This window comes from Mya arenaria, chromosome 1 (assembly GCF_026914265.1).
Source record: "Mya arenaria isolate MELC-2E11 chromosome 1, ASM2691426v1".
NCBI lineage: Eukaryota > Metazoa > Mollusca > Bivalvia > Myida > Myidae > Mya > Mya arenaria.
In genome coordinates this window covers 17323299-17347577 of record NC_069122.1, presented here as the reverse complement: position 1 = coordinate 17347577, position 24279 = coordinate 17323299, and the positions used below count along the sequence as shown (strand labels likewise).

The 24279-nt window shown below is 36.6% G+C and overlaps 1 protein-coding gene and 1 long non-coding RNA gene across 2 annotated transcripts; one reads left to right on the top strand and one right to left on the bottom strand.

Annotated features, from left to right (window-relative positions):
- Positions 1-13: 13 nt before the first annotated feature.
- On the top strand, positions 14-24279 carry LOC128240339 (F-box only protein 47-like). The gene is made up of 9 exons (XM_052956949.1): positions 14-196; positions 2653-2832; positions 10494-10570; positions 13165-13354; positions 13826-13996; positions 14998-15156; positions 16027-16169; positions 19216-19366; positions 24179-24279. Exons 1-9 carry the CDS (start codon positions 31-33, stop codon positions 24277-24279), a joined length of 1338 nt encoding a protein of 445 aa, XP_052812909.1. The 5' UTR covers positions 14-30.
- On the bottom strand, positions 6367-7321 carry LOC128240346 (uncharacterized). Its single transcript, XR_008262159.1, has 3 exons — positions 7280-7321; positions 6794-6891; positions 6367-6462 (listed from the first exon to the last, which is right to left on the bottom strand). It is a non-coding gene; the product is annotated as an uncharacterized LOC128240346 (long non-coding RNA).

The following is a 24279-nucleotide window of genomic DNA, read 5'->3' as shown; positions in this document are numbered from 1 at the left end:
TAAATACAGATCCCAGGCGGTCACCCTAAAATGGACATCACACATTACATGCCATGCAAGAAACCCAGAAGGTCCACAAGATTGGAGTTTAAAGAGAAAGAAGAACTGAAGGAAAAATCCATCCAGAATGCTCGTCTGGGATTCTTTGATGTTCTGCCTATTGAGCTGAAGTTCTTTATACTGAAATATATGACAGGTATGTATCCATGGCCTCACTTCCAAATGTTGGAAGCTACAAAATCCCAGGTTTTCAGTAGCAATGTTTTTAACCAGGTTTTCAACGAAAACCGGGTTATTAGAATGAGGTTGTCGTTGAGCGGGCGGGCAGTCGTCAAACATTGGTTTCTGTTCAATAACTTTAGTCAGCATTTATAGATATTGATGAAACTTGGTGTGTAGGTAGCTTATGGGAAGAGCTAGCTTGGGATTGCTTTTGAGGGTGGTGGGGCTAAGGTCAAGGTCACTGTTACTAAAAATAGAAAAATGGTTTCTGCCCAATAACTTTAGTTAGCATTGATAGATATTGACGAAACTTGGTGTGTAAGTTGCTTATGTGAAAGGCTAGCTTAAGATTGCTTTTGAGTGGGGAGGGGCTAAGGTCAAGGTCACTATTACTTAAAATAGAAAAATGGTCAAGGTCACTGTTACTTAAAATAGAAAAATGGTTTCTGCCCAATAACTTTAGTAAGCATTGACAGATATTGATAAAACTTGGTGTGTAGGTAGCTTATGTGAAGAGCTAGCTTGGGATTGCTTTTGAGGGGGTAGGGGCTAAGGTCAAGGTCGCCTGTTACTAAAAAATAGAAAAATGGTTTCTGCCCAATCACTTTAGTTAGGATTGATAGATATTGACGAAAAATGGTGTGTAGGTAGCTTACGTGAAGAGCTAGCTTGGGACTGCTATTGAGGGGGGAGGGGCTATGGTCAATGTCACTGTTACTTGAAATAGAAAAATGATTTTTGCCAAATAACTTTAGTTAGCATTGATAGATATTGATAAAACTTGGTGTGTAGGTAGCTTATGGGAAGAGCTAGCTTGGGATTGCTTTTGAGGGGGGTGGAACTAAGGTCAAGGTCACTGTTACTAAAAATAGAAAAATGGTTTCTGCCCAATTTCTGATTGCCCATGTTTGAAAACTTGCTTTTTCAAAGCCTTTGTTGCTAATTTTACATTTACAAGAAATAAAAACGTATTAAGATATAAACCAGTTAATCTTGAACACAAATAACAGTTCATGAAGCTTTATTTGACAAAATAATAGAAAACCAGGTTAATTTGCCCTGGAATAAATCGTAATGAAAATTCTGATTGGTGGATTTGTTGGCCATTTGTATTTTTCGGACCATACCGGTACCACCAGTTTCGTATTTGAATACCATGTTCCATAGGATAAGATTATTGTTTGGAACTATCATTTAAAACTTTCCAATACATTACAAAATTTTATCATTTCAGCATTTCAAAACATCGCACGATATATATAGTAGTAAACATTATTTGGTAATGTATTGTGTAAGGGAGGCAAATGCTGCATGGTATTTGATTTAGTGCAGTACACATTCAGACATCAACACTACTGGAAAACGACATCTGATTTCTAAACAAATGGTTATTTGACAATACCATTGATTAAAATGCGATTTTCTGTTGAATGAAATAAATAATTCTTACTTTTAAGTGGTGTTTGATAATTGATTATTTTTTTACATCTGGCCGTAAAAACTGTTTGTCAGATGGACTGACCCCATCACAAATTTAGTAGGACCGAGTCAAAATTTACTGGTCAGGACCGACGGTTTTCGCGATGTCTGTTATTTTGACCGCCTGTGCCTTGCAAATTGGGAAAAAAAGTTGACTTTGGGAAAAATACAAAATCAGGCCAAAATAGCTAATATAATAGTAAATATTATGCATACATTATGCTATGAAAGAGTAAGTATTGTCAAGATTTTGTTTATATTTCAAGAAATTCATTGCTTTTTTTATTCATTAACATAATCTACATTAATCAAATTGGGAAAAAAATATGAAATTTTGGGAAAAATGGGCATTTTTTCGCAAGGGGAAACAGCCTTTAGAAGGCAGTAAATTGCACACAAAAAAATCAGTGAGCATGGAGTAATACTCAAATACATTAAAAAAATTATCTGTATCTCTGTTCTTCAAAATATTATACATTCATCTGTATAAAGAAAAAGACCAGGAAAATATGTTAACTGTTATTGTTTCCGCAAATGATGAAAAGTAATTTGAATAATACTGTAACATCAGTTTTTTTCAAAACAAGTGTTTCATTTAAGTCAAAGAAATATATAAATTTAGATCAATAGTTAATATTATCACTCATTAAATTACTATTCATAATTGTTTTACCGTTGAATGATCCATTATTCAAAAATCTTTCTAAAATTAAAATTCTCTCAGCTGAATTTTGAATTCTTTCATTTTAAATCTGACATAAAATTTACCCTAATACTGGTCTAGCACTAAAACAAACCATTTTAATCTTTATAAATTACCTGAAAGCATAGAACAAAAGTTTTTAGATAATATTAGATTTGTATATTTAATTTATTATTAATTTAAAAGTAATGGATTAATCAAAGATGGATTCAATGTATAACTGAAAAAGTAATCACATTTTTTTTCAGTGGAAGACCTTAGTCTGTTGACCATCACATCTAAGGCATTCAGAAATCTGGTTGAAGGTTACTTGGCCCTCAATCCTGTGTTAAAGAAGGAGGTTATAGACAGACTTCATGTCCAGAGCAAATATCTACCAGTTCCTGTCTGCAAGCAGTCAGATTTTGTGATGCTATTCTCCAGGCTAGGTGAATGTTTTAATTATTTTGCCTCAAATAGGAATGTTCAATGTTTAATATGCCCATTTAAAAAAAAAATGGCATATTTATAGTTTTACCTGTGTATACGGATGGGCAAGTGGGCATCCGGGCAGCATTCAATAAAAATGTTGTCCACTCAATAGCTTAAGAAGCCTTTGTCCAGTCACCACCAAATTTGGTCAGAATGTCATTGTGTATTTGGATAATATATCGCACAGTTTTGATAACCAGCCATATCACTTAAGTCAATCAAAAGTTATCGCCCTTTCAATATAGAAATTACCTAAAATTGGTCTTCTTCGATCATACCTTGGAAGCTTTTGTCCAATCATCATCAAATTTGGTCAGAATGTAAATGGAAATATTAGCTTGGACAATTTTCTTAACCAGCCATATCGATTTAGTCTCTGGAGAAATAGCTCTTCAATTTCATACATTACCTAATCCTATCAATTACGTTAAGAAGCCTATAAATTCTGATCACCCAAACCAGCTATTTATAGTAAAATGTTGCCTTTAAAGTCACCCAAGAGTTATAACCCTTGAATTGGCAAAACTTGTGTTTACAGTGTTCCCTTCCTAAATTTGGCTTAACATATGTTAACACTTATCACCAACATAGGTGTCCTAAAATAAGGATGGGTGTTTAAATAAGGATGGGTGTATTTTGGCATTGTTATTTATATGTATTCATTTGCATAGTTTGAAACCAGTATGCTTTTTGTCAGTTGCATTAATTCATTTTAAGAATAATTGTAGACAATAACCATATGAATGGTTGAATCACTGATCAATCTGCCTATATAGTGTTGACGGCATAATCAGTATTTTGGTTTAATGATGAAATTACTGATGATATTATTGCAGTAAAAAACCTAAAACAGGGTAAAAGCGGTGGAAATGATTTATTAATCCCAGAGTTCTATATTCATTCAATTGATTTAATTTTACTGATTATACGGACAATTTTTAACAAATTATTTACGGAGGGCCTGAGTTCCCAGATCAATGGTGTGAATCAATAATCGTACCTATATACAAGAAGGGGGAGCGCACATCCCCCGGCAATTATAGAGGTATATCATTACTCAACGGGTTAGGGAAAATTTATACATGTATTATTAATAGACGATTGACTTTTTTTGCGAATATTTTGACAAAATAAGAGAGCCAAAAGCTGGTTTTAGAGAGGGGTACTGTACAATTGATAACGCTTTTATTTTACAGGGTTTGATTGAAAATAAATTGAGCAGAAAGGGGGGTAAAATGTATGTAGCATATGTTGATTTTCTCAAGGCATTTGACTTAGTCAGTAGACATAAATTGTTTGAAATCCTTTCATCTAATCTTGTATACGGTAGATTATATAAATCCCTAACAGCAATGTATACTAAAGTTAGAGCCAGAGTCCGATCTAATAATAATATCATTTCAAATGAATTTGATTGCCCAACCGGTTTAAAACAAGGTTGCCTTTGCTCTCCGATATTGTTCGTATTCTTTGTCAATGAGTTTGTTAAACAAATAGAGAATAGCGAACTAAAAGGGATTCAGCTCTTCCCTGATTGGCGAGAAATATTATGCCTACTATTCACAGACAATTTAGCTTTAATGGCTGACACTGTAGTAGGCCTTCAAAGAATACAAACTATCAGATTTTACACAGGAGTTTAACCTTACAGTCAATACTAAGAAAACAAAAGTCATGGTCTACAAAAATGGGGGCACACTTTCGAAGACTGAAAAGTGGTACTTGAATAAGGAACGATTGGAAGTTCAGGGCTCGACATTAACCACTGCCCGATTGCCCGGGGCAAGTATTTTTTGCAGGCGGACAGTAGATTTTAGAATCTACCTGCCCGATCGGGCAGTAACAAAAAAACTCGTCATAGTGGCGACTTTTCTGGTAAAAAATAGTAGTGTGTAATCTCCTTCTTGGAGAGTATTAACAAACCGAAACTAATGCACTCATTGGTTGTTGACTCGAAAAATCGGGTCAAACGGAGCTCCTCTGACATTTTCATTCGAAACTACGATGGCAAAGACTGCCGAATATTTTCCGATAGAGCTCGAGTGATTCCGTCTAGATCCGTTGGCCAATCGCGTGAGCTGCACCAAATCCATATAGATAGCATTCCAGTTAATGCCATCACAATGTACACAAATCGTCAAATGATGTTTTGACAGTCGACGCTGTCAAGTTTTTTTAATGTTTCAAACGAAAAAAGGCTAAGTCATCCGAGAAAAAGACCAGCTATGAAAAGAAACGAAAACGACGCTGGGTCGAGTCTTGGGGAAACAATTTTCTTGGACTCAGACACAGTAAGAATGGTCATTTTGGCTATTTTTCGGACTGCTCCAATTTTCGGATGCTCGGTTTTTGGAACTTTACGATTTCACTTTACATTGCGATAAATTGTAATTTACTTCAAAATAAATGTAAGATTACAAGGCTAAGATAATAAGAGGTTGACTGTTGGTTCTTATAATTCAATTTTATTTCATCCTTAATAATTTGAATGTATGTGCTATTAGTTACAAATTTCATGACAACTGATTTATTTCAAATACAGCAAGCTCTGATGTGCAGGTTGAATCTGGAAATGGGTTTTAATGTGAAGTATAACAACAAAATGAGCCCCCAAAAGTTGGGCAAGTAAAAAATCCATTCGGGCAAGTGAAAATGGCTAGGTGGTTGCCCGAAGGGCAACCAAGTATTAGAATAAGCATCAAGCCTACTTAGTTGTAAACAGATTCCCATATGTTGGTGTTTTCCTTTCACAAGTCAACAACTATCATTCCCAAGAATGGCAAATGAACAGGCAACTACTGGGAAGCGAGTACTTATTTCGTTGCTATCAAAGCTATACAAATTTGGCCAACTTTACCAAAAATCGTAATTTAAAATTTTTAATACAAAAATAGCGCCAATATTAACATATGGTTCAGAATTATGGGGAACTGAAAAACGTAACACAATTGAATCTGTCCAAATATGTATATGCGTGTAAAAGATATATGTCAGTGTCCCTTCCCTAAATTTGCCACGAATTGGACGTGGAAAATGGGTGGCAGTTGGTGGAGTATTGGAACGGGTGGCACTTGGTGTAAAACGATGAAAAACAGAATAAAATGGGACTTTGATCTAATTTTTCACCATTTTCCAGCAAATGCCACCCCAACGTGGCAGTTGGTGGAGTATTGGAACATTTTCCACCAAATGCCACGTGGCAAATTTTTTCACCAAATGCCACCCCAACGTGGCACTTGGTGGAGTATTGGAACGTTTTCCACCAAATGCCACGTGGCAGTTGGTGGCAAATTTTTCACCAAATGCCACCCCAACGTGGCAGTTGGTGGAGTATTGGAACAATTTTCCATCAAATGCCACGTTCAGTTTCTTTGATTTTTTTTCACCAAATGCCATGCCAATGTGGCTCTTGGTGCAAATTATGTGGCACTTGGTGGAAATAAAATCATGGGATTTATGCATACAACAACCTAAGAACAACAAAAAACACAATTCTTTGCAGTCATTTAGTTTCATATGTACACAAAATTACAAAGGATCACAGTTGATGGTGAAGAGCTGTCTGCATTTCTACATTTGGAGAAATCCTGAAAACAGTTTTAGTATTATTTATTTTGGAGGTTTCATTTTAGCTATCATTATTCAAAATATATTTTAAAATTAGATGCATAAATAAAATGACAACATTAAAAACATACTCTTAAATAAGTTTCTTCAGCTTTGGGCCTAGCCAGATTAATACCAAGTATAACAACAAAATGATATACCATAACTAAATATAGAATTCAGCCTCATACATTGAATCATTGCAAATATGTTTTACATGAGCACTCGTCTGTTGTATTAGCAATAACAATACAGGTAAAAAGTTAATTTAATTACTGGTTTTGGTATTTTGAATATTGAAATGTCAATAACCTGTTTCTTTTCTTTAGTGATGCAGTCATTCGGTTGTTGTTTTCTGCAAGTTTGGCTATACTTCTTCTGCTATAGAAGTCCTCTATTCATATTTCTTTCTGGAAAAAGCGAACATTTTAATAAATCTGTTCAATATAACAGGGTTTGCCTCACAGAAGAATGTTATTTGTTCTACAATTTGTTCTACAAATGTCTTTGGAAACATGTGTACACCAAGATTCACTTTAATATCTTTATTTTTTCAAAATCATGCAGCCAACAACATGAATAACACCAAGGCTTTGTCAATACCTCAACGATTTTTCTTAAAAACACACACACCCTTTAGATCATATACATCTTCTACATCTTTTTTGACTGGCATTTAATATTGTTTATCTCACCCTTCATAGCACTTAGCACTTTTAAATAAGTGTAAGCTAATAAAATATGATAAAACTATGAGGTCAGTCTTCATTTAAGTTATTGTAATATTCAAATATTTACCAAAAAGGTCTTAGAATCTTGTCCAAGTACATTGTCATCGTTTTGGGGGTGTACAAATTGAATGATAATTTTTAAACTTAGTACATTGCTTGACTGAGTATTTGTCAATTATTTTGGAATAAAGTGAAACATACTTGACAGTACATGCATAAAGCTTATCTCTTAGTCAAACTTTAAACAAAGACAAAGAGCCTATATAATATGTGTAAAAATAAAATAAAATGATAAGTCATGATCTTTTTTGGTTGTTAATATGATAAAAAAACCAGTTACCTTATAATCAATCCATTTTATTAAACAAAACTGCACATTTTTTTTCTCACTATTCAAAGTTCCACAAAATTAATGCTAGTAACTGTCAGAAGATTCAAATATTTTGAGGAGATTTTCCAGCAGAGAGGTCATTCCGAGTTTAAATCAAACATTAATGGGATCCCTGTACCTTTGGGGAAATAGCAACAGAGCACATGTACACAGAAAACTTAGTTTAACTCATCATTATCATGATCATGATAATCATCATCACATTTTTGTTGTTGTTATCATCAACATCATTATCATCATCATCATCATCATCATCATCATCATCAATAACAACATGTTGTTGTTGTTGTCACCACCACCACAATCATCATGATCACTATCACCACCACCACAATCATCATAATCACCAATACCACCACAATCATATTCACCAACACCACAATGAACTACCAACAACACCACAATTGTCAAAATCAACCACCACCACCACCACAATCATCATAATCACCACCACCACAATCATCATAATCACCACCACCACCACCACCATCATAATCATCATCAATAGAACCACCAACATCATAATCATCATCAATAGAACCACCAACATCATAATCACCACCACCACCACAATCATCATAATCACCACCACCACAATCATCATAATTACCACCACCACCATCATAATCATCATCAATAGAACCACCAACATCATAATCATCATCAATAGAACCACCAACATCGTAATCATCATCAATATAACCAGCAACATTACCAGTTAGTTTTAAATAGTAGCATATGTAATGATGCTAAAACAGCAGCATGAACAGCAGCTGTCGTAAATGCTATTATTATTCCATGATGATAAGTAATGGTTCCATTTTACAGAACTCTTGAGATTTTCTAAGTCTTTTTTCACCAAATGCCACCCAAAAAATTAACTAAGTTCATTTTTTCACCAACTGCCATATGAAAAATTAACTAAGTCCAACTTTTTCACCAAGTGCCACATGAAAAAAAAACTGAGTTCAATTTTACACCAACTGCCACCTCCAGTTGGGTGGAAATTTCATGGCAGTTGGTGGAATTCTTGATATTCCACCAAGTGCCACCCATTTTCCACCAAGTGCCACCCATTTGCCATGGATTTGGGTGGCATTTGGTGAAAGTTGGTGGCAAATTTAGGGAAGGGTCCCTCAGAAAACAACAAACATAGCAGTTCTTGGTGATTGTGGAAGATTTCCGATGTATATACAAACTATGAAAAAAGTAATAAAATATTGGCTTAAGATACTACATATGCCAAATGATAGATTTGTGCGCCTTGTTTATAATATGCTCAAATATATGGACGAACTGGGGCACAGCAACTGGACAACACGGGTTAAACATATATCAAATGTGACGGGGTATAGCTATGTATGGATAGATCAACTGGTCCAAAATGAAAATATATTCTTCATCAACATTGTGCAAAGACTTAAAGACCAATACATGCAAGATTGGACAAGGTTAATATCAGAATCTCATAAACTTAGCCTATTCAGAAATCTGAACACGGATTATAGACATGCACCATACTTAAATAATGTAAAAATAAGAAAGTTCCGAAGTGCTTTAGCAAAGCTTAGGTGTTCCGCCCATAATTTAGAAGTTGAATCAGGCAGATATTATAATACTCCCTATGAAAATAGAATTTGTAAAATATGTCAATTAGAGGTTGAGACTGAGTACCATTTTATAATGAAATGCACTACTTTTAATGATCTGAGGATCAAATATCTCCCCAGCAAGTATTACAATAATCCGAACATGCATAAATTTCATCTCTTACTGAACACAACAACAGATAGCACTGTTAATAACTTTGCAATGTTTATCTTCTATGCCTTAAAATTACGGGAAGAATTTGTAAATGATAATTTACCATAACAGTGTTGAAAAACACCATACTGATATATATTTATTCATAACTATATATAAGGTTGTTCTACTTCGTACATGGTATTATATGCACATTTATCACTACATATATTCTATGCCAAATAATTTTCACATGTAACTTGTGTTTGAACACCATTCACCTTTAATTGTCTCATTTGTGTTTGTTTGTACATTATAAATGATTATTTTGGGCCGGTGGCCTTTATCAAATAAATGATTTGAATTGAAATACATCTGTTTTGCTGAAGCTTGGGTGTCCAGTGTTTGGCAATGACATAAGAAGTTTTAAAACATTAGAAAATGGTTTATTTACAATAAGGACGACTGTCTAACTATTAAAATTATATATTTTCATTAAAATTGTATATTTTCCACTTCAATGGCTGTCTTTTATGTCTGAATATCATGCAGTGGTCGAAATTAGCACAAGCCCGCAAGCCCTGCACTGGTAAAATGTTTTTCGGGCTTGCTCAAATTCTGAAATTTATGTAGCAGGGCTTGTTCTAAAATTTGATGCCAAGCAATAGTATAAGAATTTGGGCTTGTTCATCCAAAAGTCTAATTTCGATGACTGATCATGTCCACAGTATACGACCTTTTAACCCTTAGTGGTAGCCAATCATCCGGGGCTACAGACTTTGAGACTTTTCAAAAAAAAAAAATGATGGTAAATAATCAAGGAGTTCCAAATGTCTGCACCGATGAGAAATTCTATAAAGGGTGTTGAGGTAAACTTTGACCCAACAATTTGTTCAACAAGCCCAATGATTTCATCGCCAGCCAGGCTATTATGTTCAAGAAATTTTCTAAGCCCAGGTCATTTTTTCTTCGTCTAAATGGGATATTGGGCTTAACTGTTAATTTTGCACACTGTGTTCAGAGTATTTGATGTAATAATAAGCAGACATCTATCCAGTTTGCTCCGAACTTTTGTTCTTTTATAGATTTATATATATATGCATGTGAATGAGATTAAAATGATATAACCATATGATAATTTTTGCAGGGTTGCTTGTGAAGAGATCAACATGCTTGTATTCTACTAAAGACAGACTGAAATTCATAAATGAAGTTCTTATAAAGGTATAATATTCTATTTAACAAAATTAATGGACACATACCTGGAAATGCCTTAAAGAGTTTGGATTCACAAACAGTTGAAAACAGTTGCCACTCGTTGAACAAATATTGAAGACTTTATGAGATATCAAACTTTTATACCATACATGTGATAACGTCCCGGACTTCCGGGATTGTCCCGGAAATCGTATCTCTGTCACGGAGTCACGGAGGGTGCATGTTTGTCCTGGAAAGTCAATTTTAAAAAAAGTCTCGGAATCGATTATCTTAATTTTACCAATGTATGTCATCTATTTTGCCTGTTCGGGACACTGGTCGTAAAACACAGGCCATGTTGACACTAATCCGTTAATTGGTACGTGTGTCGTCGAGGTCATCGTTAATCACCCGATAATTGATCTATTGGCCTATTGTTGTGCTTAACGAGTCGGGGAGGGTTCTTGTATACAAATTCATTGTTTTCATATGGATTTGTTTGGTCTTATGAATGATAGCTTTTAATTGATGAATTGATATTTTTCACACATTTTACCGACAACGAGCGTAAAGGTAAGTTCAAAGAAAGTGACAAAATGAGTAAAAAAACAAAATTAAAACACGGAAAACATCCCATATTCCATTCAAATTTCAAAGTCAATACGTCGGTATATTTTACACAACTTTAAACAACTTACGCGTCCATAAGGAATTTTAGTGTTTTGAACTTTTTTTCGTACTATGGTTGTGTATTTTTACGCCGAAATAAAACTGACGATATGGGGTTTACAGGTGGTTATATAGAGTGCTTTAATCACATGACCATGGTAAGTCGCATGATCGCTTTATACAGCAGATTGTTGACACGTCTCTATCAAAATTATATGCATCTCCAAATGGAAAAAAGCTCATCGACTGGAAAATCTTCTTGATCGTCTGAAAAATATTGTGTGTCATAAATTGCAAACGTTTTAAATGTGATGAAAAAATAAATATTTTGTACTGCATGTTCTCAAAAGCGCGGGAAAACAGGTGCCCGTATAATTGTTTATTTCCTGTTTTGCTGAAACCGAAAGTAGACTGCATATCCTCCTGGTTAGCACTTCATTAAAGCCTGGGAAAATATCTGATCAGGTTTTATTTTTTCAAGAAAATGCAGAAAAAAACCAACCATGTCAAATAAAAAATACATCTTGGCAGTCGAAATAGGTACATTTTCCCGATGTTAAAAACGACTAAAATAGCCCCAGATATGCTCTAGAATGCACCAAAGACATTCCCCATTTAAAAACAATTCAGGGGGGCATGCCCCCGGACCCCCCTAGTGTGCGTTGACATTACGACGAGTGTCCCGGAATAGACCCAAGAAATTATCACATGTATGTTTATACCATGAAAACAAAAGCACTTATGATTGACACTGACACCTATGAGCAGGAGTTCTGCATGAAGTAATAAAAACACAGGCCGAGAGACCCATTAGGGTTTTAAAAACGTTGTGACTGGAGGTAAATTCCAGCGGCGCTTAAGCATTTCACATAAACTGATTTTTCCAGTAGATTCTTAAAATATATTTTTTTGCAAGCCTAAAATAAAAAGCACAATAACATTGCTTAACTGTGTAAAAGTTAAAGTTTGTTTTCACCTATCTGGAAAAGATCCAGTAGTAATATGTAAACTACAGGGAGAAGCCCAACTGTCAAGAATTCACTTTAAGTCCCATTTAGAGGCAAAGTGAAAGGGAACAAATATCTCTGCACAAGAGACACAAACATACAAATGCCCGTTAGCAGATAAAACTCGCATCAATATAGCCTTATCATTATTACATTTATTTTCATCTTGTGAAGATTTGAACGAATGCCTGGCAATGACAATATTTTTTGAAAGTTTCTGCACACAGTCTTAATCAGCTTGTTTGAGTGTTAAATTACCAATGACAAAACTTTAAAGGGGCTCCATCAGCATAGGATGATGCAAAAAAAAAATGTTTAACATGTTTTGGCACTAAAAACAATTTCCCCTGTAGTGCTTCTAAAAACACTTACATTATTCTCTTTGATTTCGAAATTGCAGACAAAATAACCTTGTATAAAACATACAACCTAGTTGTAGTGGGCAGCTAACCCATGCCGGAGCAGGGTTCTCAATAAAGTTTGGTTGAACCGTCTCAAATAGTAAACGACCAGCTTCTACTTATTCTACTGAAAATTCATTTAGTTTTCCAAAGTTGAACCGGCCCTATTGCCATTTGAATCGTCCATTTTGGCTGGCAGCCGGTTCTTACTGAGAACAGTGCGGAGAGTTAAGAAAACTTAGAAAACCAATACTTAACACACTCAGCCACAGGGACTCTACTTAGCTGATGGATTATATAAACCTTAATTAAAATCATTGGTAGCATCATGCGATAATGTCAGCCAACCATTCACGCTACAGCTTTTTGTTGAATCATGTTGGTGATGCATTTCAACATTGTGGACTTCAAAGACAATATATTTAAGCAGAATTATATACAAATTAAACATTATATTGCATATAACTAAAATGTTTTGTATCAACTTATACTTGCCTTTAATAGGAAATTGACTATTAAAATAAATCTATAAATTTGACTGCAGTTGCTGTGTTGTAACCGAACAGAGAGCTGCGAAGATTTGAACAAGTGCCTTGCAATGACATGTTTTGGGAAATTTCTGCACACTGTGATAGCTGGTTGGGATGACTGTGAGTGTGTGAGAACTTTTGAGTCCATCTGCAGCCACACTTCGCTGATGAAAAATGTCGAGTTGGTGCTACGAGCGAAGTCAGGTATATATTTTAAAAGGTCTATCATGTCCTGCCCATTGATAGTTGCACATGTCACAATACTTAGTAGTGGGTCAAACTAGTAAATTTTGTTATCAAAATTTGCTAAGACTTTGGATTTACAAGCCGGAATAATTACACTAGTGCTTGGCGTCAAAATGTTTCAATAAACCCTGCAATATAAAATCAAAAATTTGAGCAAGCCCAGAAAGCAGTTCAAAAGTGCAGGGCTTGTGATATGAGCTGCCGTGTTAATTTAGACCATTTGCTAGTGGGTCAAACAAGTGAATTTAAATAAAACGTGGAACAAGTGTGTTTAAATTAAACTCTTCTTTTTAAATTCTTAAAGGTCCCTTGAATATGCTTGAGAAGTATAAAAGAATGAAAATAAAACACTTTTTTTTTACCCTTGCCTTTAACTTGACATAACAAAAACTTTTCTAAGAATTTCAAACATAAAAATTGTTATTTCAGGAGGACATGCAAGATTAGAGCTTGAGATCCGATGTTTCTATCGGCGTGTATTTCTGGACCATTGTGGAAGCCTTCAGGACCGAGCATTCTGGCTTACGCGTGTTCTGAAACCATGGCCACTTGTGTACCAAGCACGATTACTTTTCCTTCTATACGGGCCTCTCCTAGGTGGTGAGTTTGTTTTTTTGTCCTTTTGGGTCATTGAATTGGCAGAGATTCATTATGCTGGCCATTAGTTTACCTGTACTCATTGTATTTTGCTGAGGAGTCATGATTTTTCTCATTATTTTGGTTCGAGACTTGTGCAGTGAATCAATTTGCTAGCCATCGAGAGAGCTTTTACTCATAATATTTGCTCAGAACCCATTATTCTTCCACATGTACACTGCAGGATATATATTTTTAAGGTAATCTGTACACAAAACTACACCAAGATCAATGGTTTTGAAATATGTGAGTCCAAAACAATAATTTTGCATTTAAGCAGATCTCAACATACTTAACTGGACTCTTATTATTTGAATATTTGGGAGGATCTAACATGTTATTGGGGAAACACATAACTTAAGCCCCTTTTATGTTTATGATAACTACAGTATATTGATTTTCAATAATTCGGTGTGTGAAATAAACCGACGAAAAAATTACCAGGGCTATAAAAAAAAACATTGAGAAAGCCTACTTGTAGATAAATTCTCATCAAATGTTACGGATTATTTCTGATGCAGTGATCTCCCTTGACAAGCACTACTAGTAATACTGCTTAGCATAGAAAAGTGACTGTCGTAATGAGTTGTACAGTGTTGTTTAGATCTTATTTTCGGTTTTCATTCTAACCTTCAACCTTAAATTTCAAAACTGATAAATGCAAAAAAAAATATCTTACAAATGTGTAACAATATAAATGATATATACTAAACTGTACATCTGTCAGTTTTGTATGTACCCATTCTTTAATCATATAACTCGACACAAAGATGTGTTCAAAGTTTTCTGAATGGGGCTAATGGGAAACCTAGCTTGGCCAACAAAAATCTCAAAGTCTGTAGCAAGAGACTCCTTTGGCTATCAGGGTAGAAAGGGTAATTTCACACACAGATAAAGTGTGTAAAGCATTTGATAACTGCATTAAGCATTTGCCTCATAGATGAAAACCATGTGACTGTTTTCAGATGAAATCCTGTGGTGTGAGCTGAGTGAGAACACTCCAGTAAGTGCTGCCCAGTCCAGCCAGCATATAGGAGGCTTGGCCAGTGCCCTTCAGATTCTTCATCATTACAAGCAGGAGTGGTCTGAGGATGATATTATTAGCATCATAGATGAACTCACCAGTAAGCTATTGACAATATATAAGCACCTCTGTGGTATTTTAGGTGGCAACTTTTGATTGAGTTAGCTTTTGAGAATATAATTTTCTTAGTTTGAATGTAAATGAGTAAATTAATAGAAAATTTCTTTCCATTTGATTGTAGCCTAATATCTGCTAGGTGACGGATTATAGAAGGTTTTGTGTTACTGTCATTCAGCTTCGGGCAGTTGATGTGTTTATTTCAACAATTTTCTTTTAAGTTTGAAAGTTTGTGTAGAAAGTTACAAATGAATTGGTAGAAATATGTGTTTAACATGAATACAAGTTATTTAAAACATGGATGATGTTAATATGATTTAGAAATAAGCCCTGTTTCATTCAGTTTGAATATATCATTCACATTGTGTTGTTTGACCATCTATGTGTACAATAGGTTGCAGAAGTACTTAAACCAGTTTTAAATCTGAAATGCTTGAAATGATATTGGCATTATGTGTTTATTTAAAAGTAAGATTTTATTAAGTGTGTGCATGGAAATATATTAGCCTCTCTGTGTGGTTATTTAGGCGTCACATTTATATTGATGAACTCACTAGTCTAGTATCTTATAAAAAAGTTGTTAGTTGGTGATTAGTCCTTCAGTCTTGATATCATAGCACTTAATGACAGTGTTTATATTTACATTATAGACAGTATCAAGTATGCCTTGGCCTTAATTCTGCTAGTTAGTGCTCACAATTTGGTTAAAAGAAAACAGTGGTGTTTTGTTTAATTGTATTTGAAAAAAATGCCAATTTTATTAACTCAACATTGTATATTCAGTGAAAAAAATTATCATTATAACATTCCAATAGTCATTTTCTGTATCATCCATTGTGATTTAATCATTCAGGTTCCCCTGAGGAGTGGCTGGCAGAGAACATGGCTCATCTGCTTATTTTGTGTGGAGATGTGATCACTTCCAAGCTGCTTATCAGCAAGGCCATCAACGGACGTATGCTAGAGCTCTCCAGTCTGACCACCTCTTTCTGTGTGGTAGGTTGTCTTTGATAAGAAGTTTGGAAAACAATTTATTTTAGTTAAATATACTAATTTATTTAAACATGCTTGATGATTGTACATATAAGCTGGCCTTAAGACTCCTATCAGTATGTAGAAACTTGTGTCCTCTTTTGAAGGCCATTTGTATGTTGAAACTGGTGTACAGTTTAAGAGGCAACTCTTTTGTAGAAACTGGTATCCAGTTTCAGAGGCCACATCTATGTAGAAACTAGTGTCCACATTGAGAGGCCATTCCTATACATGTAGAAACTGGTGTTCACTTTGAGTGGCCATATCTGTGTAGAAACTGGTGTTCGCTTTGAGTGGCCATGTCTATGTAGAAACTGGTGTCCACTTTAAGTGGCCATGTCTATGTAGAAACTGGTGTCCACTTTAAGTGGCCATGTCTATGTAGAAACTGGTGTCTACTGAGTGGCCATGTCTATGTAGAAACTGGTGTCCACTTTTGAGTGGCTATGCCTATGTAGAAACTGGTGTCCACTTTAAGTGGCCATGTCTATGTAGAGACTGGTGTCTACTGAGTGGCCATGTCTATGTAGAAACTGGTGTCCACTTTGAGTGGCCATGTCTATGTAGAAACTGGTGTCCACTTTGAGTGGCCATGTCTATGTAGAAACTGGTGTCCACTTTGAGTGGCCATGTCTATGTAGAAACTGGTGTCCACTTTGAGTGGCCATGTCTATGTAGAAACTGGTGTCCACTTTGAGTGGCCATATCTATGTAGAAACTGGTGTCCACTTTGAGTGGCCATATCTATGTAGAAACTGGTGTTCACTTTAAGTGGCCATGTCTATGTAGAAACTGGTGTCCACTTTGAGTGGCCATGTCTATGTAGAAACTGGTGTCCACTTTGAGTGGCCATGTCTATGTAGAAACTGGTGTCCACTTTGAGTGGCCATGTCTATGTAGAAACTGGTGTCCACTTTGGTGGCCATGTCTATGTAGAAACTGGTGTCCTCTTTGAGTGGCCATGTCTATGTAGAAACTGGTGCCCACTTTTGAGTGGCCATGTCTATGTAGAAACTGGTGTCCACTTTGAGTGGCCATGTCTATGTAGAAACTGGTGTCCACTTTTGAGTGGCCATGTCTATGTAGAAACTGGTGTCCACTTTGAGTGGCCATGTCTATGTAGAAACTGGTGTCCACTTTTGAGTGGCCATGTCTTTGTAGAAACTGGTGTCCACTTTGAGTGGCCATGTCTATGTAGAAACTGGTGTCCACTTTTGAGTGGCTATGCCTATGTAGAAACTGGTGTCCACTTTGAGTGGCCATATCTATGTAGAAACTGGTGTCCTCTTTGAGTGGCCATGTCTATGTAGAAACTGGTGTCCACTTTTGAGTGGCTATGCCTATATAGAAACTGGTGTCCACTCTGAGTGGCCATGTCTATGTAGAAACTGGTGTCCACTCTGAGTGGCCATATCTATGTAGAAACTGGTGTCCACTTTGAGTGGCCATTTCTATGTAGAAACTGGTGTCCTCTTTGAGTGGCCATGTCTATGTAGAAACAGGTGTCCACTTTAAGTGGCCATGTCTATGTAGAAACTGGTGTCCACTTTGAGTGGCCATATCTATGTAGAAACTGGTGTCCTCTTTGAGTGGCCATGTCTATGTAGAAACTGGTGTCCACTTTGAGTGGCCATGTCTATGTAGAAACTGGTGTCCTCTTTGAGTGGCCATGTCTATGTAGAAACTGGTGTCTACTGAGTGGCCATGTCTATGTAGAAACTGGTGTCCACTTTGAGTGGCCATGTCTATGTAGAAACTGGTGTCCACTTTGAGTGGCCATGTCTATGTAGAAACTGGTGTCCACTTTTGAGTGGCCATGCCTATGTAGAAACTGGTGTCCACTTTGAGTGGCCATGTCTATGTAGAAACTGGTGTTCACTTTGAGTTGCCATATCTATGTAGAAACTGGTGTCCACTTTGAGTGGCCATGTCTATGTAGAAACTGGTGTCCACTTTGAGTGGCCATGTCTATGTAGAAACTGGTGTCCACTTTGAGTGGCCATGTCTATGTAGAAACTGGTGTCCACTTTGAGTGGCCATATCTATGTAGAAACTGGTGTCCACTTTGAGTGGCCATGTCTATGTAGAAACTGGTGTCCACTTTGAGTGGCCATGTCTATGTAGAAACTGGTGTCCACTTTGAGTGGCCATGTCTATGTAGAAACTGGTGTCTACTGAGTGGCCATGTCTATGTAGAAACTGGTGTCCACTTTGAGTGGCCATGTCTATGTAGAAACTGGTGTCCACTTTGAGTGGCCATGCCTATGTAGAAACTGGTGTCCACTTTTGAGTGGCCATGCCTATGTAGAAACTGGTGTCCACTTTTGAGTGGCCATGTCTATGTAGAAACTGGTGTCCACTTTGAGTGGCCATATCTATGTAGAAACTGGTGTCCACTTTGAGTGGCCATATCTGTGTAGAAACTAGTGTCCACATTGAGATGCCATTCCTATACATGGAGAAACTGGCGATCACTTTGAGTGGCCATATCTACATAGATAACTGGTATCCTATTTGCAAGGCCATTCATAATAAGAAACTGGTGTCCACTTTGGGAGGCCATTTCAAATGTAGAAACTGGTGTTCACTTTAGGGAGGCTATAATATGTAGCAACTGGTGTCCACTTTGAGTGGCCATTCCTATGTGGAAACTGGTGTTCACTTTGAGTTACCATATCTATGTAGAAACTCATGTCCAACACTTTGGGAGGCCATTCCTAGTGGTAACTAATGTCCATTTTGAAAGGCCATTCCTACATAGAAAATCTTTGTGGCCATGAATAAGTTTTCTTAGTATAGTTAGAGCCCACACGCTTTTGGGTGACAGGACTTATGGCAACGACATCATCAAAAAAGACTATGTCATACTTGTTTATCGTAAAGTTGTTGTTATCATTACGTTTTAAACAAATCAGCAGTTGTGAATCAGTAAAAATAATAAATAATATGAAGGAGTGGGGCAGATATTCTCCTCCTGTATCATTTTAATGATCCACATAACTGTTTGTAGGTATGTGTGAAGAACAGCCTTAATCTGAACTATGTGATAACAATGATCCGACACGTGCTCACCGTGATAGACAGCGTAAAGGACAGGCAGACATTCTTCTCCAGTATCATGGATATGTTCAAGGAACTTATCATTGACATACATGAATTTGGTAATTTTGTCAACAGTTAGTTAAGATATGTTGTTACTGACTATGGTAAGTTATGTTGTGACTTATGCTGTAGTACAGGTAGGTTATTACAAACTACAGTTAGATAAGATATATATATGTTAGGTTTGTTTCTGACTGTGGTTAGTTCAGCTGGGTTGTTACTGACTACAGTTAATTCAGCTGGGTTGTTACTGACTACGGTTAGTTCACTTGGGTTGTTACTGACTACAGTTAGTTCAGCTGGGTTGTTACTGACTACAGTTAGTTCAGCTTGGTTGTTACTGACTACGGTTAGTTCACTTGGGTTGTTACTGACTACAGTTAGTCCAGCTGGTTTGTTACTGACTACGGTTAGTTCAGCTGGGTTGTTACTGACTACGGTTAGTTCAGCTGGTTTGTTACTGACTACGGTTAGTTCAGCTGGTTTGTTACTGACTACGGTAAGTTCAGCTTGGTTGTTACTGACTACGGTTAGTTCAGCTGGGTTGTTACTGACTACGGTTAGTTCAGCTGGGTTGTTACTGACTACAGTTAGTTCAGCTGGGTTGTTACTGACTACAGTTAGTTCAGCTGGGTTGTTACTGACTACAGTTAGTTCAGCTGGGTTGTTACTGACTACAGTTAGTTCAGCTGGGTTGTTACTGACTACGGTTAGTTCAGCTGGGTTGTTACTGACTACGGTTAGTTCAGCTGGTTTGTTACTGACTACGGTTAGTTCAGCTGGTTTGTTACTGACTACGGTAAGTGCAGCTTGGTTGTTACTGACTACGGTAAGTTCAGCTTGGTTGTTACTGACTACGGTTAGTTCAGCTTGGTTGTTACTGACTACGGTAAGTTCAGCTTGGTTGTTACTGACTACGGTTAGTTCAGCTGGTTTGTTACTGACTACGGTTAGTTCAGCTGGTTTGTTACTGACTACGGTAAGTGCAGCTTGGTTGTTACTGACTACGGTTAGTTCAGCTGGTTTGTTACTGACTACGGTAAGTTCAGCTGGTTTGTTACTGACTACGGTAAGTTCAGCTGGGTTGTTACTGACTACGGTTAGTTCAGCTGGGTTGTTACTGACTACAGTTAGTTCAGCTTGGTTGTTACTGACTACGGTTAGTTCACTTGGGTTGTTACTGACTACAGTTAATTCAGCTTGGTTGTTACTGACTAGGGATAGTTCAGCTGGGTTGTAACTGACTACAGTTATATCAGCTGGGTTGTTACTGACTACGGTTAGTTCAGCTGGGTTGTTACTGACTACGGTTAGTTCAGCTGGGTTGTTACTGACTACGGTTAGTTCAGCTGGTTTGTTACTGACTACGGTAAGTTCAGCTTGGTTGTTACTGACTACGGTTAGTTCAGCTTGATTGTTACTGACTATGGTTAGTTCAGCTGGGTTGTTACTGACTACGGTTAGTTCAGCTTGGTTGTTACTGACTACGGTTAGTTCAGCTGGGTTGTTACTGACTACGGTTAGTTCAGCTGGGTTGTTACTGACTACAGTTAGTTCAGCTGGGTTGTTACTGACTACAGTTAGTTCAGCTGGGTTGTTACTGACTACAGTTAGTTCAGCTGGGTTGTTACTGACTACAGTTAGTTCAGCTGGGTTGTTACTGACTACAGTTAGTTCAGCTGGGTTGTTACTGACTACGGTTAGTTCAGCTGGGTTGTTACTGACTACGGTTAGTTCAGCTGGTTTGTTACTGACTACGGTAAGTTCAGCTTGGTTGTTACTGACTACGGTAAGTTCAGCTTGGTTGTTACTGACTACGGTTAGTTCAGCTTGGTTGTTACTGACTACGGTAAGTTCAGCTTGGTTGTAACTGACTACGGTTAGTTCAGCTGGTTTGTTACTGACTACGGTAAGTGCAGCTTGGTTGTTACTGACTACGGTTAGTTCAGCTGGTTTGTTACTGACTACGGTAAGTTCAGCTGGTTTGTTACTGACTACGGTAAGTTCAGCTGGGTTGTTACTGACTACGGTTAGTTCAGCTGGTTTGTTACTGACTACGGTAAGTTCAGCTTGGTTGTTACTGACTACTGTTAGTTCAGCTGGGTTGTTACTGACTACGGTTAGTTCAGCTTGGTTGTTACTGACTACGGTTAGTTCAGCTGGGTTGTTACTGACTACAGTTAGTTCAGCTGGTTTGTTACTGACTACGGTAAGTTCAGCTTGGTTGTTACTGACTACGGTTAGTTCAGCTGGTTTGTTACTGACTACGGTAATTTCAGCTTTGTTGTTACTGACTACGGTAAGTTCAGCTTTGTTGTTACTGACTACGGTTAGTTCAGCTGGGTTGTTACTGACTACGGTTAGTCCAGCTGGTTTGTTACTGACTACGGTAAGTTCAGCTGGTTTGTTACTGACTACGGTAAGTTCAGCTTGGTTGTTACTGACTAGGGATAGTTCAGCTAGGTTGTTACTGACTACAGTTAGTTCAGCTGGGTTGTTACTGACTACAGTAAGTTCAGCTGGTTTGTTTCTGACTACGGTAAGTTCAGCTGGTTTGTTACTGACTACGGTTAGTTCAGCTGGTTTGTTACTGACTACGGTAAGTTCAGCTTGGTTGTTACTGACTACGGTAAGTTCAGCTTGGTTTTTACTGACTATGGTAAGGCCAGCTTGGTTGTTACTGACTAGGGTTAGTTCAGCTAGGTTGTTACTGACTACGGTTAGTCCAGCTTGATTGTTACTGACTATGGTAAGTTCAGCTTGGTTGTTTCTGACTAGGGTTAGTTCAGCTTGGTTGTTACTGACTAGGGTTAGTTCAGCTAGGTTGTTACTGACTATGGTAAGTTCAGCTTGGTTGTTACTGACTACTGTTAGTTCAGATGGGTTATTAATGACTATGATTAGTTCAGCTGGGTTGTTACTGACTACAGTTAGTTCCGCTGGGTTGTTACTGACTACAGTTAGTTCAGCTGGGTTGTTACTGACTACAGTTAGTTCAGCTGGGTTGTTACTGACTACAGTTAGTTCAGCTTGGTTGTTACTGAATAGGGTTAGTTAAGTTTGATTGTTACTGTTACTGACTACGGTTAATTAAGCTAGGTTGTTACATGCGTAAGCTAGTTAAGCTACATTGTTACTGACTAAAGTCGGTTAAGCTACTTTGTTACTGACTATGGTTGTTTAAGCTACACTTGTACTGACAATGGGTTTGTTAAGCTACACTGTTACTGACAATAGTTGGTAAAGCTACTTTGTTATGGAATATAGTTGGTTAAGCTACATTGTTACTGACTAAAGTCGGTTAAGCTACTTTGTTACTGACTATGGTTGTTTAAGCTACACTTGTACTAACAATGGGTTTGTTAAGCTACACTGTTACTGACAATAGTTGGTAAAGCTACTTTGTTATGGAATATAGTTGGTAAAGCTACTTTGTTATGGAATATAGTTGGTAAAGCTACTTTGTTATGGAATATAGTTGGTAAAGCTACTTTGTTATGGAATATAGTTGGTAAAGCTACTTTGTTATGGAATATAGTTGGTTAAGCTACTTTGTTACTGACTATAGTTGGTTAAGCTACTTTGTTACTGACTATAGTTGGTTAAGCTACTTTGTTATGGAATATAGTTGGTTAAGCTACTTTGTTATGGAATATAGTTGGTTAAGCTACTTTGTTATGGAATATAGTTGGTTAAGCTACTTTGTTACTGACTATAGTTGGTTAAGCTACTTTGTTATGGAATATAGTTAGTTAAGCTACTTTGTTATGGAATGTAATTGGTTAAGCTACTTTGTTACTGACTATAGTTGGTTAAGCTACTTTGTTACTGACTATAGTTGGTTAAGCTACTTTGTTAATGACTATAGTTGGTAAAGCTTCTTTGTAACTGACTATAGTTGGTTAAGCTACTTTGCTACTGACTATAGTTTGTTAAGCTACTTTGTTACTGACTATAGTTGGTTAAGCTACTTTGCTACTGACTATAGTTTGTTAAGCTACTTTGCTACTGACTATAGTTGGTAAAGCTACTTTGCTACTGACTATAGTTGGTTAAGCTACTTTGTTACTGACTATAGTTGGTTAAGCTACTTTGCTACTGACTATAGTTTGTTAAGCTACTTTGTGAATGACTATAGTTGGTTAAGCTACTTTGCTACTGACTATAGTTGGTAAAGCTACTTTGCTACTGACAAAGCTACTTTGCTACTGACTATAGTTGGTAAAGCTACTTTGTAACTGACTACAGTTGGTTAAGCTACTTTGCTACTGACTATAGTTTGTTAAGCTACTTTGCTACTGACTATAGTTGGTAAAGCTACTTTGCTACTGACAATAGTTTGTTAAGCTACTTTGTGAATGACTATAGTTGGTTAAGCTACTTAGCTACTGACTATAGTTGGTTAAGCTACTTTGCTTCTGACTATAGTTGGTTAAGCTACTTTGTTAATGACTTTTGTTGGTAAAGCTACTTTGTAACTGACTATAGTCTGTTAAGCTACTTTGCTACTGACTATAGTTTGTTAAGCTACTTTGTGAATGACTATAGTTGGTTGAGCTACTTTATTAATGTCTATCGTTAGTTAAGCTACTTAGCTACTGACTATAGTTGGTTAAGCTACTTTGTTAATGACTTTTGTTGGTTAAGCTACTTTGTAACTGACTATAGTCTGTTAAGCTACTTTGCTACTGACTATAGTTTGTTTAGCTACTTTGTGAATGACTATAGTTGGTAAATGAATGAACAAATGAACGAACGAATGAATAAATAAATAAATAAAATAATAGATAAGCTATTGTTACATGTCTTCAAAAAATGAATGAGCAATATATATCTGAATGACCTTTTAACTAAAGTTCTATATATTTCAGAAGAAGAGCAGGCAAATGATGACATGTTCTACATGATCACAGCTCTGGTAGAGTTTACCAAGAAAATCATCAACCTAGCCTTCAAAGACTCACTGTCATGA

Coding starts and splice junctions, on each gene's coding strand:
- LOC128240339 (XM_052956949.1), top strand. CDS start 31: ATGGACATCACACATTACATGCCATGCAAGAAACCCAGAAGGTCCACA. Junction 13,997..14,997: donor ATACGGGCCTCTCCTAGGTG/GTGAGTTTGTTT, acceptor GACTGTTTTCAG/ATGAAATCCTGTGGTGTGAG. Junction 15,157..16,026: donor CATCATAGATGAACTCACCA/GTAAGCTATTGA, acceptor TTAATCATTCAG/GTTCCCCTGAGGAGTGGCTG.